This window comes from Thamnophis sirtalis, unplaced genomic scaffold (assembly GCF_051295495.1).
Source record: "Thamnophis sirtalis isolate CommonGarterSnake01/CBP01778 unplaced genomic scaffold, rThaSir2_p1.2 scaffold_3, whole genome shotgun sequence".
In the NCBI taxonomy this organism is placed as follows: Eukaryota; Metazoa; Chordata; class Lepidosauria; order Squamata; family Natricidae; genus Thamnophis; species Thamnophis sirtalis.
Window position 1 is genome coordinate 152,324,831 of NW_028261383.1, and position 20,500 is coordinate 152,345,330.

The following is a 20,500-nucleotide window of genomic DNA, read 5'->3' on the forward strand; positions in this document are numbered from 1 at the left end:
TAACCTAACCCTAAAGCTAACCCTAAAGCTAATCCTAAACCTAACCCTTACCTTAACTTGAATCGGCTTGCTTTCAAAGCGCTATTTAAAGCGCTCTTTCTCCGTGCTGGCTGTTGTCGCCCTGTTGATGACGTCAGCGACGCCGTTTAATCGGGCGCGGTTTAGTCGAGCGCGGTTTTGACGGGTCACGGCTACGGAGGATATTGTTATATGGTTAAAGTAGAATCTTGGCTTTATCAATGTTGAGATTATGCTTATAATTAGAGTTCTGCTATCTGTTTAAGTTTATAAATGTATTTTTTGAAACTCTCATGCAACATCATTAAGAATTTATTATTATATACTTTATTCATTAAACATGAAACTCAGTCAACTGAACATTCAAAAATGCATCACAAATACTATTGACTGGTGCTAATGGTTGATACGGGTTGCTGCCAGCTTCCCAGGTATCAACCAAGTACCTTAAAATATATGATGTTCCGAGTAGTGCAGTTTTTTCCAGTTCTGCTAGTGTTATTACAGGAAGCTGCAATTTATCGGTGTGGATTAATTTAGCAACTCGGTCGTGCCTAGCTTTGTAATCAGTTTGTGTGATTTTGCTGCATTCACATATTAAATGTCAGCAGTTTGGATTGTCGGTGAATGTTTGTATCTTCACATTATTATTGTTGTTGTTGTTGTTATTGTTGTTGTTTCAATCTGTTTGGGTCAGTAATCAATTGTTAACTAAGTATTTTAGGTACAGATTAGGCAAAACAAAGCATGGGTGATGATGGTACAAATACATCCAGGAATTTACTAGGCCTCAACGAGAGAAAGTACAGCAAATAAAAACAGCCCATAATAACATACCAGATTTTTTTTCCCCCAGAAGTCTGGTCAGTTTAATCAGACATCAGAGAGGCAGAGAATGAAGGTAAAAGACATGTGCAAATTACAGAAGTCAAACCTAATAGTTCCAAGGCTAAGCCTCTTGCTCCAAGACCTTTGGAGAGTTGCTTTTTTTAATGCCACCATGGCAATGTCACTTATATCACCTGTTCCTGGCCTTCAATAGGTCAATCTGACACAGATGTGAAAATGTCCTCGGGGCCTGCATGTGGTTGGAGAAAATGATACATAAACACATAGACCTTAAACCAGATATTTTTTTTACTGGGAATCATACCAGAAATTTATAATATAAGACTTAAAATATTTGATTGTAAATGTTTTAACAGCAGCTAGAATCGTATTTGCAAAAAATTGGAAAAATGAAACAATACCAAAACAGGAAGAAGTTATTCGAAAGATAATGGAGTGTGCTCAAATGAGCAAATTGACATTTGAAATTAGAGAACAAGACGACGAGCAATTTTATAAGATATGGAATTTGTTTTATCAGTGGCTGGAAAAAAAACCTGGAAATAAAAAAATGTTTTACGTACATTTTAATTGAAGGTGATAAGTGATAATACAATTATGTTGTTAAATAGATTAATAATGATACAATGAAAGACTGACATATATGAATTGAATAATTTAGAATATTTTGTTTTAAAATGAAGGATAAGGATAATAATGAATCTATGTACATTTGATGGAGGATTGGTAATATAATGCATAACCCTAAGTAGTGCATATTATAAAGATATCTTGTTGCTGATAAATAATTTTAATAAGGAAGTAATTAAAAACTGGTATATATATGAAGTGAGTATTTAGAATACTTTATTAAAAATGAAGGAATAACATATTTGTTTGAATGTATGATGTACAAGGACAACAATGAACATAAGCATACTCGATGGATGATTGGTGGGATTATACATAATTGAAAATAGTGATGTCTATATAAATAAAAATGTAATGGTTGTTTGTTCAAAATCGCTAATCTCCTAAAGTTCTTCACCAATTTCTTTGAAATTTTGACACAATGTTGCATTTGAATATGCGAATATTTTTATATACATATATTATATAGATGTCACACCTGTGACAGGTAAAAACATGATTTTTTGTAAAAACATGCTTTTTTGAAAACCAGCGCCATCTGGTGGACGTAAAAGCAACACACGCTATACTAAATATTTCATGATTCCATTTCAATGTTTCCGATTGCATTGTTATATTGAATTTTCATAGATTTCGATTTATTTTCATTTTGATTTAATTATTTCGTGTGACATTGCGTTGGAATTGAGCTGTGTTGTTTACCATAGCGTTCATTTAGTGAGTATAGTATATTCGGAACAGTTTGGCCTCTCTCCAGCTTTGTCCCAACTTTCCCTTTATATGTGTGGCTGGGCTGCGGCTGCACCCTTTCCCCTTTCCACCCCTCCTCTGACAAGCTTCGGCCATTTCCGCCAAGGGGAGCCAAATCCCTTTGGCCTGCCCCTCCCCTCTCTCCCCTCCCTTTACTGTCTGCGGCGGGGCACCACCTGGGCCATCCCTCAGCCGCTCCCCCTGCTCTTAAGCTGGCCTACCCCCAGTGAGCCCAGCAGAGCTCCAGAGGAGGCAGAGGGGTGACCCTCACAGTGACCCAGCTACGGCTTCGCCAAGACGGCGGCAGCGGTGTCAGCCTGAGGTGCAGCGGGGCTGGGGAAACCCCTGGGTGTCCCGTGAGGCAGCACATCGAGGACTTCTCCTCCTCCAAGATCCTGGACGTCTCACTCTCCTGGGCCACCAACTTGGGGGAGCCTGAGCGCAGCTCTTCCGAGGAGATGTTCAACAACTTCCACGAAGCTGACAGCCCCAGGGCAGTCTCCCCCAACCAGCCTCACCTGGCCTAGCAGCCCTGAGTCCTGACCAATGGCAGCACCCACCTGCCGCCCCACTATGCCCAGACTGGGTCACAACAACACGTGGCCAGGTACAGCTAGTATAAACATAAACAGTTGGTAAATTCTTTTTCATGTAAAAATATGCAGAATGAGATAACTGATTACATAAAGGTATATTATTATTAAATAGACAATCAAGAATGCAAGTGAATTAGGTTTGTTGAAAAGAAAGAAATATTAATCGTAATTGAATATATGTTGTACAATGAAAGTGAGGTATCAAGTTATATTAGACGGAAAATCAGTGATTGTATATGTAATTGAAAATATGGATGCAAAAACGCTTGTAACCAAACGACATTCTGTATGTAATAGATGATAATTTTTTAATGTTTTTTATGTTTAAAAATTTAAAAAAATGAAAAAAAAAAGAAACTCATCATAAGACACCTGGGAAGATTACATCATCAGCCAGCAAGGCAAACAAGCTTGGGTCTCAGAACAGCCTACAGAGTTGGCTAAAACCTTCTGCCCCCTGGGAGTCGGACAACCAATCAGAGTGCATTTCTTGCACAGGAGTGGGAGTCCCTGGGGCTGGTCCCATTAGAGGGCATAAAACCCAGGGACTCTCAGAAAGCCCGCCCTTTTTCTTCTTCAACATCTTTGAGGCATGTGATTCCCCCTTTTCCCCAGGACCTCAAACCATGTGGTCTGTCCACCATTAAAACCATCTGTCAGGTCTGCATTTATATTCCTTTTAGAATTTTGGCCTGCCACACTTTCTCTTATTTCTCTTATTAAGTATAGTCAATGTGAGGGGAAAATAGAAGGAGTAGGATTTTGGAATGTATTGTTTTTCATTCTTTACTAGAGTCAAGGTCGTCCTTTGTCTCCGCACTTTCACACCTGACCGGAAGAAGTTAGGCGTAGGCGCCAGTGTGGAAGAAGAAGATTGGACCATGTGATGGACTGTGGGTGTGGGCCAGGGCTGGGTTTCGACCGGTTCGCACCGGTCCCTGCGATCCAGTTGGTCGCCGAACCCGGAAGTAAGTAACTTCCGGGAACGGCGAAGCCCCCCCCCGCGCCCGCGCGTGCCCGCACACCCGCGCCCGCTCCTTACCCGTTTTTTTCGAATTTCGCGCTTTCCACGCATGCGCAGAACGCCTGCGCAATCCTCCAGGAGCAGCTGGAGCATCGTGCAGACGCTAGTACGCATGCGCGCACCGCGTGCGTGCACGAGGACGCCGCGTGTGTGCACACGTGCGCCGCGTGCGTGCGCGAGGCCGCCGCGTGCGTGCGTGCGTGAGGACGCCGCCGGCCTCGTTCCAACCGATCCGGTTGGAACGGGGCGAGAAACCCACCCCCGGTGTGGGGACAAGATCATGAACTTTTAACTGGGTGGGATTCTGGTGTAACTTCCAGAGTTGGAATCCCACAGCTATGTGCCAACATGCCTGCCTTTTTAAATTGAAACTTTAAGCATAGTTTTGCTTTCGACTCTGATTTAATTCTACATGGTATTTGGAATGCTGACACCATCTTTCCAAGTGGCCTCCATGCTTCTAGTGTCTTTTTTCCCACTTGGAATGGAACCCAGAAGGGCATTTCTTCCAACAAATGAATGCCACAAAAAAATGTTATACAGGTAGTCCTCGACTTACAATCATTTCTTTAGTGACCATTCAAAGTTACAGTGGCACAGAAAAAGAGATTTATGACCAGTTTTCACACTTATGACCCTTGCACCCTCCTCATGGTTGCATGATCAAAATTCAGACGCTTGGCAACTGGCAGGCTTTTAGAAACAGTTTTACTGTCCTGGGATCATATGATCACGTTTATAACTTTTCCAGCAAGCTTCCAACAAGCAAAGTCGAAGAGGGAAAACCACCACATGGTTCACTTAAATCTAACTCAAAAAGGTTGTAAAACGGGGTGCAACTCACTTAACTGCCTCATTTAGCAATGCAAATGTTGTGCTGTCATGGTCATAAGTGGAGGACTACCCGTAAAATCACACCAATCAGAAGTGTGTTTAGAAACAAGCCAAAGTTTCTTCTCCCCCACCCAACTCTTTGTTTAAGGTGTAGTCTAAATGTAGAAGGGAGTCCTTCCTGCCCCAGTCATCTCTCAAGAAACCTATTCTTTTTTTTTTCAAACTTTAAAAAGAATGAATACCTCTTAGCACTCATTAATAGGTAAGCTGAACTATAATAACCCAGGCAAGTCAAAAGGTTGGGCAATCATTGTGTAAAGTAAAGAGGCTTTACTCTTTGCTGCATGTACATGACGGTTGCCCAACCTTTTGACTTGGCCTGAGTTGCACTGAGTGAAGAGGAATTGCCTTGGCTGCATATCTACAGTGTATATATAAAAAGCCAAATCCACTCACTCATCACGAAATCTCTAGAACCGTATATGGAAAGCAGTGGTGGGTTTCAAAAATTGTTCGAACCTACTCTGTGGGTGTGGCCTCCTTTGTGGGAGTGGCTTGCCGCCCATGTGACCAGATGGGAGTGGCTTGCCGCCCATGTGACCGGATATGAAGATACCGACGACACTTGTCAGAACCTTCTTAAATTACCTCACACACAGCACTGGCATGCATGAGAATGTAAACTTGTTTTTTAAAAGGCATCTTTGGTTGTAAACTTGTTTTTTAAAAGGCATCTTTGGCTTGTGTTAAAACAACTTCAACACACGCAATGTTCTGATTGCACCACAAACGCAGTAGTCATCCTTACCTTTCACAGAGGCACTGAGTTTTATAAATAGGAGCATGATAGTCTAGAATAATCATATCCAAGGACCAGTGGTGGGTTTCAAAAAATTGTTGGAACCTCTTCTGTAGGTGTGGCCTGCTTTCCAGGTCCACTGGTGGAACCTCTTCTAACCGGTTCGGTAGATTTGACGAACCAGTTCTACCGAATAGGTGCGAACTGGTAGGAACCCACCTCTGATGGAAAGCCTACAAACTTGAAATTTGGCACGTATGTTCCTCTTGGCTTCTAGGTGCCTGCTAAGAAAGGATTTTTCAAAATGACCATCAGATCCTTAGTATTTCTTATACAGTATTTATATACTGTATATAGATTACCACGCTCTGATGCTAAGGAGTTAGACATTCTATTCCTCCTCCCCTGAAAAGAATTCTGTTCCAACTGCCACTTGGGAGTGGGCGTGGCCAGTGTGTGACTCATCCAGCTTGCGGACTAGGAGTTTAGACCAGTGTTTCTCAACCTTGGCAACTTGAAGACGTCTGGACTTCAACTCCCAGAATTCCCCAGCCAGCGAATGCAATTAAAAAAAGGGAAATGGGGAAACATAGGACAAAATACAGATAATTAAAATAAGCAAGAATCACGCAACCACACAAGTCGAGAGGGGAGGGGAACTCATCAACCCCAGGCCTGCTGGCGAAGCCAGGTTTTGACAGCTTTTCGGAAGGCCTGGAGAGAGGTGAGGGTCCGAATCCCTGCGGGGAGTTCGTTCCAGAGGGCCGGAGCTGCCACAGAGAAAGCCCTCCCCCGGGTAGTAGCCTGGTGGCATTGGCTAGTAGACGGAACCCGGAGGAGGCCAACCCTGTGTGATCTAATGGGTCTTTGGGAGGTAATTGGCAGCAGGCGGTCTCTCAAGTACCCAGATCCAATACCATGAAGGGCTTTATAAGTTACGACTAGCACTTTGAAGCGTATCCGGAGACTGATCGGTAGCCAGTGCAGTGCAGCTCGCGGAGGATAGGTGTAACGTGGGTGTACCGAGGTGCACCCACAATCGCTCGCGCGGCTGCATTCTGGACAAGTTGAAGTCTCCGAATACTCTTCAAGGGCTGCCCCATGTAGAGCGCATTGCAGTAGTCCAGTCTTGAGGTCACGAGGGCGTGAGTGACTGTTGCGAGCACCTCCTGGTCCAGGTAGGGACGCAACCGGTGCACCAGGCGAACCTGGGCAAATGCCCCCCTGGTCACAGCCGACAAATGGTGTTCTAAGGTCAGCTGTGAGTCCAGGAGGACCCCCAAGTTGCGAGCCCTGTCTGAGGGGCGTAAATTTTCATCCCCCAGCCTGAGTGATGGAATATTGACCGAATTCTTGGGAGGGAAACACAACAGCCACTCGGTCTTGTCTGGATTGAGTACAAGCTTGTTAACCCCCAACTATCGGGATAGAGGACATGATTGCACCAGCCTAAGCAGGCCAATAGGAGTTGAACAGAGTAGATAGTATCTTGGCCGGCCAAGCCCCCAACTGGTTATATAGGCAGCGCCATAAGTGCCACCATCTTGTTTTTTGCTTCTGCGTATGCATAGAAACAATTTTTTACTATTGCATATGTGCGCGTAGTGTACATCAAGCAAGCAAGTGCGCGAAGCGCAACCCTGAGCAAACCAGCAGTAACAGAAGCCAGAACCCAGCCCTGTCCTAGCCCCTAAGCATCATCCTCAGCAGTATTAGGAAGCATCATAATTTGTCTCTAAGCAATATTTGTGTCTTAAGTGCTTTAACAAAGACCTGACTACCACTTTAGGCTGCCTCTATGGTGGGCTGGAGGTGAAAAGGAGAGAATGTTATAAGAAGATGTTTTCTTAACATTGGTTAGGAACGTATCAGTGTGCGTAGTGAGTAGGCAGTAAGGAGGAGAGTTGAGAAAATGTTTTGTAAACGTTAGGCAAATGAGATCACCTACTACCCACTTATTCTATTGACAAAGACCTTCAGATGAAAGAAATGATTTAAGAGATAGTTGCAAATAATGTGGTACAGCTTTCTAAATCGACAGCATTTACCACAGTAATATGTAAATATATGTTTGAAAACAAATTTGGTGCTCTTTTATAGCTGATTTCCTTTGGAGTCTTTCATGAAGAAAGATTTATAGGCGTACCAAGCTGGGATCCCACATCAAAAATAGTCTTAGTCATGTAATTCTTCCTTGATTTTATTAAAGTGCTAGTGGCTAATAAAAATTGTGCAATGAAGATATCACAATGTTCTAAGCCTAAGCAACCAATGATTTTGAGATAAATCTGATCTGATGAAACATTCTCTCATGTTCTACTCTGGAACAGGATAGGCTACTTTATTTCACCTGTTCCTGGATTTAAGGACATCTAATTCTTCATTCTCTCTCATTCTTCCAAGTAGGGTTCAGCTATGTGGTGGTTCTTTCTGATTGCCCTGGTGGGGTTTTGCGTCCTTTGCCGATGGTACCTAGAAAGACAAAGGGTGGAGAACCTGACGGAGAAATATGTCTTCATTACTGGCTGTGATTCTGGCTTTGGGGAACAACTGGCCAGGCAGCTGGATGCTCGAGGTCTGCGGGTATTGGCCACTTGTCTCACTCCCGAAGGGGCAGAACAACTGGAAAAGGTCACATCGGACCGGTTAAAGACCACTCTGCTGGATGTCACCAACACAGAGAATGTTGCAGCAACAACTGAATGGGTAAAAAGCTTCGTGGGGAACAAAGGTGATGCATTCTGTTTATTATCCTATGTGGTATTTTTTTTGCAGGAGCAGTGCGAAAGAAATGGGCTCATTTCAAGCCATCATGTTTTCTCTAGGAGACATAATGCATTTTCTCATTGTGTATTATTGATTTCATCTTAGTCAAACGCATATTTCAACTAAACTGTTGATTTATTCATTGTCTACTTGTTTAGTTTGTTTCTTAAATTGACATTATACATACAGGATTTGTTTGTTTTTTCCTAATCATTTGGGCAATAAGAAGAGACATAGAAATAAGAACTCTCTTATGAATATCCTTGTGTTTGTGTAGGTTCAGCACACAGAGACAAAAGAAAAGTCTTGAGGCATGCAAATCCTTTCTAACACTTCTCGATATTTATAGGATATAGAATGTGCTACTTAAGAGCTTAGGACTTAAGACAAGATATACAGAATCCCTAGACAACAAAATTCATTAAACTCACATTCAAAATCAGCTAAGTGGTATGCCAATTAATATGGTAAAAGTATATAATATAGGTGATGATAATAAGTAAATTCTGTCTCCAACTAATCCAGCAAGAGGAACAGAGGTGGTTGCAGTGAATCAACACATAGATCAATTCTCAACTCATGCCTGACAGCAACTGGAAGTAGCCAGGAAAGGCAATAGACAGCAACTGTGCTAAAGAAGCTTTCCAGAATGGGGCAGGTTTGATTGACATGTCCAGTGGTGGGATTCAGCCAGTTTGCACCTCTTCAGGAGAACTGGTTGTTAACTTTCTGAGCAGTTTGGTGAACTGGTTATTGGAAGAAATCATTAGGGCAGAGAACCAATTGTTAAAATTATTTGAATCCCACCACTGGGCATGTCCATGGTAATAACATCCCTACAGACCCACATACATCAAAACCATGTATATTTCAAGAAGGACCTATATCACCACAATGCCTTGCATAAACAGTTATAAAAATGCAGTGGCATGAGACTGGTCCTGTCTTCCTCTTCTCAGAGGGCATATAATAATGGGAAAAATAAAAAGCATGGCCACATGAAATAGCAGCAGAATCCATACAAAATCTGAAGGGCACCCGTTTGTGAAAATGCATTATCCACGCAGATGACTCCCTACCATGGCAGAAATCCAAGGTTGAGGGAGTTAAAAAACATATGTCATGATGGCTTCATTTAAAATGATCAGTCTTCCTTAATTGATTGTTTTATTCCAACTTGCGCATTAACAATATGATGGCAAGAATTGAAAGATGGAATTTTCACAAGACATATTACATATTTATATGATGGAAGCGATGGAAAGTAAAAAAAGATTTTAAAAATGTATTGCTTACTTGTTTTTAATAGCTGACTTATTAACCTTTAGGGGCAAACTCAATGGGGGTGGGAATAAATTTTGGAAATAAAGGAGCTAGGGGACAGATTGAATCTCTTTTATGCCCTCATTCAATGATTTATATTAAAAGGTTGTAAGCACCCGTACAATAATTTATAATGAAAAGGTCCAATACATATTAATTAAAATAGCACTGGCACTTAGACTTATATACTGCTTCATAGTGCTTTTACAGTCCTCTCTAAGCGGTGTACAGAGTCAGCCTATTGACCCCAACAATCTGGGTCCTCATTTTACCCACCTCAGAAGGATGGAAGGCTGAGTCAACCTTGAGCCTGATGAGATTCGATCTGCCAAACTGCTGGCAGCCGGTGATCAGCAGAAGTAGCCCGCATTCTAACCACTTTGCCACTGTGTGCCATGACATGATTTGTTCATAATATTACAAGAAATAAACCATAAAAGAATAGAAACAGCAGGTTGTAAAGTGGATCAAACTTGTATCTCCTATTTTTAATTTATCTTATGAAATATGGACTTAAGAATTTAAGTCAAGAATGACAGCAAGAAAGAAAGAGCACTTATATTTATAGATTGCTTCACAGTACTTTACAGCCCTCTCTAAGCGGTTTACAGAGTCAGCCTATTGCCCCCAACAATCTGGGTCCTCATTTTACCCACCTCTAAAGGATGGAAGGCTGAGTCAACTCTGAGCCAGTGAGGATCGAACTCCTGGCAATCAGCAGGATTAGTTTGCAACACTGCATTTTAACCACTGTGCCACAACAGATCACTGTATGCAGAGTAGCATCTGAAGGCAGAACAAGAAGCAATGGATGGAAAGCGATCAAGGAGAAAACCAACCAATAAAGAGAAATTTCCTGAAATTAATCAGTGAAATGGCTTGCCTTCAGAAGTTGTGGTTATGCCATCACTGGAGATTTCTAAGAAACAATTCGACAAGAGTTTGTCTGAAATGGTATAGATTCTCCCACTTGAGCAGGGAGTTGGACTAGAAGATCTCTAGGGCAGCAGTTCTCAACCTGTGGGTCGCAACCCCTTTGGGGGTCGAACAACCTTTTCACAGGGGTCGCTGACCACTGGAACTCTAAACTTTAGACTCCCCCTCGCGTTTCTCCAAATCCCCCACGGATGAGCTCCGGAGTCATCGCCGGCTGCGCAGAGGGTCGCCACAGCTCCATGCCGTGGAAAACAGAGGTGCGCCCGTGCACCCCGTACAATTACAGCCTCAACTTTATAATGGCGGGAACTTGTTCTCACTTGCAGAAGCTGCCCACCGAACTCTCCAAAACTCTTCAAAGCCCTCCGAGGGTGCTGCCAGCAGGGACATGCAGTCAGGGGAGGCAGGGGAGGCAGAGCCTCACTACTGTCATCATGAAAAGAAAAAAAATGTAAAAGGAAAAAGGCAAGAGCTGAGGTCAGGCTGAGCTAGTTGCTGCCAATGTCACCATGGATGACTCTGCTTAGTGCTTAACTGTTTAAAAAAGCCTCTAAAAAAGCGCCCTCTACAGGAGGAGGCAGGAGAACGACGTGCCTCATCTAGTCTGGCGTTTTCTGATCACTTGAGCAGAGTTAAGCAAGGGTTAAAAGCCGAAAAATTCCTGACATAGATGAGGCACGTCGTTCTCCCGCCTCCTCCTGTAGAGGGTGCTTTTTAAGAGGCTTTTTTAAACAGTTAAGCACTAAGCAGAGTCCTCCATGGTGACTCTGGCAGCAACTAGTTCAGTCTGACCTCAGTTTTCACCTTTTTTCCTTTTAGATTTTTTTTTTCTTTTCATGATGGCAGGCAAGAGCAGAGTTGAAATCCCCTCTGAAACAGCTGGAAAAGGTACATGTGGGTCGAAGGGAGGAGAAGGAATTCAAACATCATCCTCCTGGTGCAACTTTGTGTGTGTGTGTGTGTGTGTGTGTGTGTGTGTGTGTTTGAGAGGGGGGAGGGAGCATATTGAGACAATTCTTTAGTTTATGCACTATGTAACATTCTAATGCTATGCCTTTGGGTCTTCTGAAATTTTAATTATCCAATCATAAGCAAAAACAATGTTTTCAGTAGAATGAATTTCCACTTCTACTTACACCTGCCAGCCAAAATGCTGCTAGTGGTATTGCTAACATGGGCTGAGGAGGAAAACCTAAATTTTCTGAATCCTGGTGCAACTTTGTGTGTGCGTGTGTGTGTGTGTGTTTGAGAGAGGAGGGAAGGAGGGAGAGAGGGAGGAAGGAGGAGAAGGGAGAAGAAAAAGAAAAAGAAAGAAGGAAACTTATTTAGCAAAGGAGAAAAATGCTGTCGCTTTAAATCGGAACTGAGCATGCCTGGCTGTGGAATTCTGGGAGTTGAAGTCCACAAGTCTAAAAAAATTGCTGCCTCACCAGCCATAAACCTCACCACACGTCACTGGCTGCCAGGTACTTTTAAGAGTGAGTGATTAAGTGAGTGAGTGAGACAGACAGACCAGGGGTGGGTTCTCTGGTTGAATGCGAGCAGGCGAGCGGGCGGTTTAGTGGCCCGCCTTCTTTGCTAGTTTGAGCGGATGGAGAAAGGAGGCATGCAATAGTCGAGGGCGAAGGTGCTCCCCTTCGTCCTTGGTGGCTGGGTGTTTTATCACAAGCCTCCTTTCTTTCTCTGCCTGCCCAAATGAGCGAAGGAGGTGTGGGACCAATAAGGGGTGGGAAATCCATGTAGAGGGAGGAAAACGCAGGCATTCTCCATCCCCTCCATTGGAAACGAGGCAACTGCCAAGAGAGAAAAGGACAGCGCACGCCACATGGGCTTGTGCAGCAGCCGAAGAACAGGAGGCGAGGTGATCACAGTGTGTGTCTGTGTGTGTGTGAGAGACAGACAGACAGACAGACAGAGGCACAGAGAGAGAGGAAGGGAGGGAAGAGACAGAGACACACAGAGAGATAGAGATGGGGAGGGAGGAGAGAGAGACAGAGATACAGAGAGAGAATTACAGAGAGACAGAGAAAGAGGAAGGGAGGGGAGAGACAGAGACACACAGAGAGAGATAAAGATGGGGGGAGGAGAGAGAGACAGATACACAGAGAGAATTATAAAGAGAGACAGAGAGAGGGGAAGGGAGGAGAGAGACAGAGACACACAAAGAGAGACAGAGGAAGGGAGGGGAGAGACAGAGACACACAGAGAGAGATGGGGAGGGAGGAGAGAGAGACAGAGATACAGAGAGAGAGGAAGAGAGGGGAGAGATAGCAGCACACACAGAGATGGGGCAGGGAGAAGAGAGAGACAGATACAGAGAGAGAATTACAGAGAAAGACAGAGAGAGAGGAAGGGACGGGAGAGACAGACACAGAGAGAGAGAGAGAGAGAGAGACAGATGGTTACTTATTTTATAAGTAACTCAAAGCCGCAAACACATAACACAGGTAGCTCCTGATTTACAACTGTTGATTTAATAACTTCGAAGTTACATTGACACTGAGAAAAATGACTTACAAGTATTTGTCACACTTATGACAGCATCGCCTTGGTAACAACCCAATGAATGGGTTGGGATAAGACAAAGTACTGGCCCAAGGTTACCTAGCCAGCTTTTGGGCCTTAGGCAGGCCTAGAACTCAATGTCCTGGTTTGTAGACCACCTTTTTCAAACACTATACATACCCGATTCTCCATCCTTAAGGAATGCACACCTTCTAAAGGTCTAAAGGCAATATCTGAATAGAAAGGTGTGGATCAAAACTCCCTCTCACTGACTTTTGTGGGTGAGTGTTGTTGTTAAATAATTTTATCTTTGGGAGCTATATGTGGCATAAAAAGCATAACTGGAGGAATTAGGGTTCCAGCTAATATTATTCCAAGACAGAATCATGAAGATCCTCCTGAATCCCACTTTTTTTCCCCTCACAGGACTTTGGGGGTTAGTAAACAACGCAGGCATTAATTATCCGGTTGCTCCCAATGAGTGGCTGAAGAAGGAGGACTTTGCCAAGGTGCTGGATGTCAACTTGCTTGGGCTGATTGACGTGACGCTCCACATGCTGCCCCTGGTGAGGAAAGCCAGAGGGAGAGTGGTCAACGTGTCTAGTGTGATGGGAAGAATGGCACACCCAGGAGGCGGGTATTGCCTCTCCAAGTTTGCTGTGGAAGCCTTCTCAGACACTCTGAGGTAAAATATAACCTTAGTAGTTATTTTAATTTCAGGATCTAATCTGAGTTGGTCACCAGGACCAGAGGTTTTGTCTTCTGAGCTTTCAGACTGGTGCTGGAATGGAGCGCATCTTCAGGGAACCTCTCTCAAGCAGAGTGTGTGCTTTGGGATGTTCTGTGTGTTGTATTTATATGATGCCTGTGTATGTGGCTTTTTAGATGTTGATTGGGGTAAGGATGGCTCACAATTAAGTCATTGGCTGTTGTTTGCTTGTACTGCCAAGCCCTTGCCTTGCAATCTGGTGGTAATCTTCTTCTCCATCTGTCCCACATAGTCACAGGTAATCTGACTCATTGGGAGTCACATTTCAATCAAAATAATAATCAGATGGAAGGGACCTTGGAGGTCTTCTAGTCCAAGCCTCTGCTCAAACAGGGAGACCCTATTCCATTTCAGAGAAGTGGCTGTACAATCTCTTCTTAAAACCTCCAGTGATGAAGCACCCACAACTTTTGAAGACAAACTGTTTCACTGGTTTATTGTTCTCCCTATATGGAAGTTTCTCCATAATTCCAGGTTGTTTCTCTCCTTGATTAGTTTCCATCCATTGTTTCTTGTCCTGCCCTCTGGTGCTTTGGAAAACAATATTCCCTCAAATACTGGAATACTACTGTCATGTCACCCCAGTCCTTCCTTTCTCCAGATTAGCCAAACCCAGTCCTTATAACTGTTCTTCATATGTTTTGGTCTCCAGGCCTTCAATCATCTTAGTTGCTCTTCTCTGCACTTTTTCCACTCTCAACATCTTTTTTGAAATGTGGTGACCAAAACTGGATGCAGTATTCCAGGTGTGGTCTTACTATAAAGTAGCACTAATACTTCATGTGATTTGGGTTCTATGCCTCTGTTTAGACAACCTAGGATTGTATTAGCTTTTTTTGGCTGCTGACCCACACTCCTGACTCATATTTAAGTGATCATCCACTAAGTTTCCAATGTCACTCTCACCATTACTGTTTTAGAGCCAAGTTTTGCCTAATCTGTACTTGTACGTTTTGTTTTTCCTGCTAAGTATAAAAACTTGCTTTTCTTCACACTAAATTCCATTTTGCCCATTGTTCAAGCCTGTCAAGATCTTTTTGGATCCTGAGCTTGTCTTTTGGGGTGTTGGCTACTTCTGCCAGCTTAGTGCAAATCGGATGCGTTTCCCTTTTATTCTAAGTCATTTATGAAGATATTAAAGAGTACTGAGCCTAAAAGGGAACATTGTGTTACCCCAAAGCGTACTTCCCTGCATGTACATTTAGTGCCATTAAGAACTACTTGTTGAGTACCATTTGTCAACCAGTTACAAATCCATCTGGTGGTGGTGCTTTCTATCAAACATTTTTCTAGCTTATCAATAAATAGGTTGCCATTTACTTTGTCAAATACCTCGCTGAAATCTAGGTATATTGTTAAATCTAGGTACATTATTTTCAGTCTCTGATTTACCATCAGCTTATCAAGTACTTATTTGTCGAAGGCTTGACAGTACAAGCAAACAACAGTCAACAATTTAATAGTGAGTTATCAACACCCCAATCAATATCTAAAAAACCACATACAACAGGCACCATGTAAATATCACACACAGAACATTCAAGGAATAGACTGTGCTGGAGAGAAGTTCCCTGAAGATATGCTCCAGCACAAGTCCAAAAGGTCAGAATACATTAACTCTGGTCCCGGTAACTGACCCACACTGGATCCTGCAACATTATCCTGGAACATGTATATTTACCTTCATTAATGAGTAATATTTTTTTTAGCAACAAATGACCCCCCCCCCCTCACATTTGAAGCAGCAGGGCACTTAGTCCTTCTGGCCTACAATTAGTGGGGACATGCTTCAGTTAGAAATTTGGCCTGCAGGTTATAGTACTGAAGTTCTCAAAATATTCAAGCGGTTGCATATGCAAAGGTATAAGTAAGATTTGCGATAGATAATAGAACATTGAACACACAAAAACTTGCTTGAGGTGAGTTGGGATAAGACAGAGACTGGCCCAAAGTCACTCAGTTGGTTTTCATGCCTATGGGAGGACTAGAACTCTCTCCATTTTTAGCCTGTTACTTTAACCACTATACCAAATGAACGTGTAATGGCTAAAATGTATGCAATTTTCTTGAAATTTGAAATGGAAGAAGAATAAATTGAAAGATTATATGATAAAATGAGCTAGGAATTTTGCACATAATTCATGCAACAGTGGGAAAATATATGATTAAGAAGGACTGAAATTCAGATTAGGTTATAATTTAAAAGAAATGTTTATAAGATGATTTAATGGCATATGACTCCAGAAAAATTGTCTTTAAAATGTCTAACAGTACTTCAAATCTATGTTGGAAATGTTGGCAACACAGAGTCATTTTATCATGCTTGGCTTTGCAGAAAAGCCCGAAAATTTTGGAATCAAACACACACACAGATACAAAGAATTTTAAAGATGAATATTCAGTTGAGACTAGGACTGTACAGACAATTAGAAAAGAATTGGGGAAGATTGTTTTTATATATGATAACTGCCTCAAGTTTTTATCTGCACAAAAATAAAAGGAGACTGGAATACCCACAATAGAACTCAAGGCAGAGAACATATTGCTTCAACCACCCACTTCTCTCACAAAAATAACCTTGTGATAGTGGTGGGATTCAATTTTTTTTACTACCAGTTCTGTGGGTGTGGCTTGGTGGGTGTGGTTTGGTGGGCGTGGCAGGGGAAGGATAATGTAAAATCTCCATTCCTACCTCACTCCAGAGGAAGGTTAAAAATCTCCATTTCCTCCAGATCAGCTGGGACTCGGAAGGCAAAGAATAGATGGGGGCGGAGGCAGTCAGAGATGGAATTTACCGGTTCTCTGAACTACTCAAAATTTCTGGTTTCGGTTCTCCAGAACTGGTCAGAGCCTGCCGAATACCACCTCTGCTTTGTGAGAAAGGTTTGATGAGAGGGAGTAAGCAACCCAAGGAACATTTGTGACTGTAAGAGCTCAGTTTCCCTGCTCTTAATATCTCCACCCTACGGCTCTCCTTATGCAAAGGTAATCCTTTTGTTCCAATACAGGCGAGAGCTTTCTCCTTTCGGAGTCAGAACCAGCATCATTGAACCTGGAGGCTTTGCTACAAATATGCTCAAAAACCCGGATCAGCACTTACAGAGTGTGTTCAACAAGATACCCCCACACGTCAAAGAAACTTATGGACAACCCTATCTGGATGCCTGTGAGTAAAAGGAGAACCCTAGAAGGGTTTTTATCTGTGTATGTGTTATCCAGAAGCAGCATGAGAGGAACCAGAAAGGTAACCAAAGCCAACACAAGATATTCGTCTGTTTGAAATAAGTCAGAAACAGTTGCCCTTCACCCCTTCACTGATAGTCAAGGTGCAAACTAGCATGGTTATTTTCCCATATTTGGTAGAAAATTCTATGTTTTTCCATCTTGGCACAAATAAAATAACACGATAAATAACCATTTGCTACCCTTTCAGGATACTTAATGCATCCTGCTTGAAGTGATTATCTCAGGTCACCTCATGACAAGCCTGAGCCTTGAGTTGATAGTCTCTACCCATCCCCAAGTTTCTACGCTTCCCTAAGTAGCCATTCTACTTTTGAAGCATCATAAATATTTTTGGGCTGAGGAGAGAGCTTTCCATTGGTTTCTCTTTGTTGTTTCCACACAACAAGAATACCTGACACCTTATCCCCCACTGTGCCTTTCTCCCAGAACAGAAAGTTGGAATCCTTTTTTTTTCTATATAAAATATAGCATAGAAACTACTATAGAAAGATAAACCATTGACTGATTTTTGCTTCATATTTCTTAGATTACAAATATATACACAGACTGATGAAGTTGATCAGCAAGGACTTGAGCTTGGTCACCAATTGCATAGAACATGCTTTGACGTCTCAATATCCTCGTATCCGTTATTCGGCTGGCTGGGATGCAAAATTCTTCTTCCTGCCTGCCTCTTATTTGCCAAGTTCAATAACAGATTTCTTACTGGGGATTCTTCTTCCAAAGCCAGCACAAGCGGTGTAGAGTCCATTGCAGAAAATGTATTACAGTTGTCCAAATGAGCAAACAAATTAATTTCAGTTTTAGTGAAAACTGCTAAGACCATTTCACCGATGCAAGAATAATGCATATTTTCAGCACTGTTGTTTAAGAACTAACAAGTCTTCAATCTTTGAAGTAAAGAAACAGAAAGATTTGCAAAAAGTTGTTTGCTGGCTTGCTTGCTTGCTTGCTTGCTTGCTTATTCCTCTTAAAACAAGAGGATAGGAAGTCATATTCTGAATCTAGTATGCTTTCATTCAGATTTCTGGACAATAAAGTTATTCTAAGTTCTCTACATCATCAACAAGGCCAGGAGCTGCCTGAGAAAGCAAGTCCATTTTCCCAGAAGCTAAGTGATGTGTAGTGGGATAGTTTTTGAATTTAGCAAGCAAGAAAGCATGCCATACACAGCTCTGTAGGCAGAAGCTACATGACAGCATTTCAATCGCTAAATTAATCTGCCAAACCGTTTGGGCTGCAGTCAGTTTTACAGTTCTGAACTACCTTGGCAAACTTTTCTTTCCCTTGAAGGCCACGCTGTTATTGACTTGTAATATTTGAAATATGATTTTTGTAATACTGCTACACTAACATGGCTTGTCGCGTAGCTTAAAATTTCCTTTTTTAAATGTATTGCCAATAACTTGCTCTAAACCTTAACCTTCAAGAAAAACCTCCCTTTTAGAAACCATTATTGGCAGGAAAGCATGCCATACATACAGGAAAGTATGCCATACATTCAGGGCCGGATTTAGATGAAAAGGGGCCCTAGGCTATTCCACTTATGAGGCCCTTTCACCTCCTATTTTTAAGTTTGTAAATTACATGAGAGACAATAAAATACATCATTACTGTGATATATATCAATATATATAGCTGGCCTCCCAACAGAGGGCGGCTCTGCTCTGCGGCAAAGGCAGCGAGGCCAGCCACCTCCCCTGCTGCGCTCAGCTGCCTGGCTCGGCCCCCTCGCCCTCACCTGCCTGGCCGCTGGTGGGCTCCGCGTCGACGGGGCGGCTAGTGGGAGCAGCCGCGCCTCTCACCTGACTGCCGGTGCCGGGAACGTGGGTGGGCTCCCCAACTGCTGTGGCGCTGGAACGATCTTAAGCAATACATTTTTATGTTTGTTTATTAGTCATATGCGTAGAATTTCTCCTTATTTTCGGTTCAGTGTTTTAGTGTTCACTGTTTTTAGAATAGTGTAATTTTAATTTTGCTAACAATTTGAATGTAGGCCCCTCTTGATCTTGAGGCCCTAGGCTGAAGCCTAGTTAGCCTATAGGAAAATCCGGCACTGCATACATTGCAATGGTGGGTTCCTACTGGTTTGGACCAGTTTGGCAGAACCAATAGTGGTTTGGTGACCTGGGTCAGTCAGGGATTCTCTGTAGCAGGGCACCAGTGCCATCAGTGGAGCAAGAGAAGGGTCAACAGAATTTGCATGACTTGTTTTTCTTGCAGGTGTGCAGGGATTCCAAACCAATGACACATTTAACCCTACCCTGCTCACCTCTTACAGATTTGTTTGGATCTTTCACTGGTAACCATTTATTTAGCAATTGTTCAAAGTTGCAACATCACTTTAAAAATGACTTATGACCCACTCCTCATACTTACAACTGTCACAGCATTCTCAAATCATATGATCAAAGCTTGGGTGCTTGGCAACCAACATGTATTTGCAACAGTTGCATTATCTGGCAGTCATGTGATCACCAGTTTGCAACAAGCAAAGTGAGTGGGGGAAACCAGAGCACTGCATAATTAATTTAACAACTACAGTTATTCATTTAACAATGAGGGGGGGAAAGGTTGTGAAATCAGGAACAACTCACTTAACAACTGCCTTGTTTAGCAACAAAAAATCTGGTCTCAATTATAGCCATAAATCAATAATTGCTTGTACTTCACTGAAGAATATTACTTATTCAATTTGTCTATTGTTTAAAAGATGGATTATGAAATGAAGAGTTTTGTATTTGTTAACTAAGAGCAGGGTTGTCAAACTTGCAGCCCATGGACCAGAGGCATCATGCATTGGCCATGTCCACTCCTCATTTTAGCGAGGGGGGGCAGTCACAATACATCACGTGACAACACTGTGATGATGCGAGTTTGACACCCCTGGCTAAGAGGAAGTGAAAAGACCACAGAATTATTTGTTCTTGCCATGATGATAGTGGGAAGTTGCTTTCTTCTAGGGGTGGGGGTTCTTTTTATATATTTTTTCCTTGCATCTTTTTCTTTCCTTCTAATTTGTACCTTTTATTATTCTACTTAAAATCTTTAATAAACTTATTTTAAAAAAAGAAAGGAATTGCCTCTGAACCTTTAAAGCCATTAGAAGCAGTGGTGGGATTCAAATAATTTAACAACCGGTTCTTGTGGGAACGAAGAGGGGGAGGAAACTGGGCAAACCTGGAAGGGTCACTTGAGAAGCCCGCACCAGTGGATGCCCTTGGGAGGTGTGGGCTTGTGCAGACAGGGCCAGAGCTCCTTCCATTCACCCCCCCTCCCTCCTCAGCATTTCTCTTCCAACACCTGAATGCCAGCAGGCACCTGGACACTCCTGCAGGCCCAGGGAGGGAGGGAGTTTGAATAACTATTCTTGAAATCATGGGGGATGGAGAAGAGCCCCGGGAGCAGAAACCTAAGCTGGCTTTTTATCAGGCTGGCCCATCTCATTTGCAAAT

At 42.7% G+C, this 20,500-nt stretch overlaps 1 protein-coding gene across 1 annotated transcript; it reads left to right on the forward strand.

Moving 5' to 3' along the window:
• The first annotated feature begins 7,890 nt into the window (after positions 1-7,890).
• Positions 7,891-17,870, forward strand: LOC106545215 (retinol dehydrogenase 7). Its single transcript, XM_087710453.1, has 4 exons — positions 7,891-8,231; positions 13,457-13,715; positions 16,808-16,965; positions 17,572-17,870. Exons 1-4 carry the CDS (start codon positions 7,916-7,918, stop codon positions 17,787-17,789), a joined length of 951 nt encoding a protein of 316 aa, XP_087566579.1. The 5' UTR covers positions 7,891-7,915; the 3' UTR covers positions 17,790-17,870.
• Positions 17,871-20,500: the final 2,630 nt, after the last annotated feature.

Excerpts from the sequence above, each read along its gene's own strand:
- LOC106545215 (XM_087710453.1), top strand. The coding sequence starts at position 7,916 with ATGTGGTGGTTCTTTCTGATTGCCCTGGTGGGGTTTTGCGTCCTTTGC. Across the intron at positions 13,716-16,807 it reads GCCTTCTCAGACACTCTGAG|GCGAGAGCTTTCTCCTTTCG; the intron begins GTAAAATATAAC and ends GTTCCAATACAG. Across the intron at positions 16,966-17,571 it reads ACAACCCTATCTGGATGCCT|ATTACAAATATATACACAGA; the intron begins GTGAGTAAAAGG and ends CATATTTCTTAG.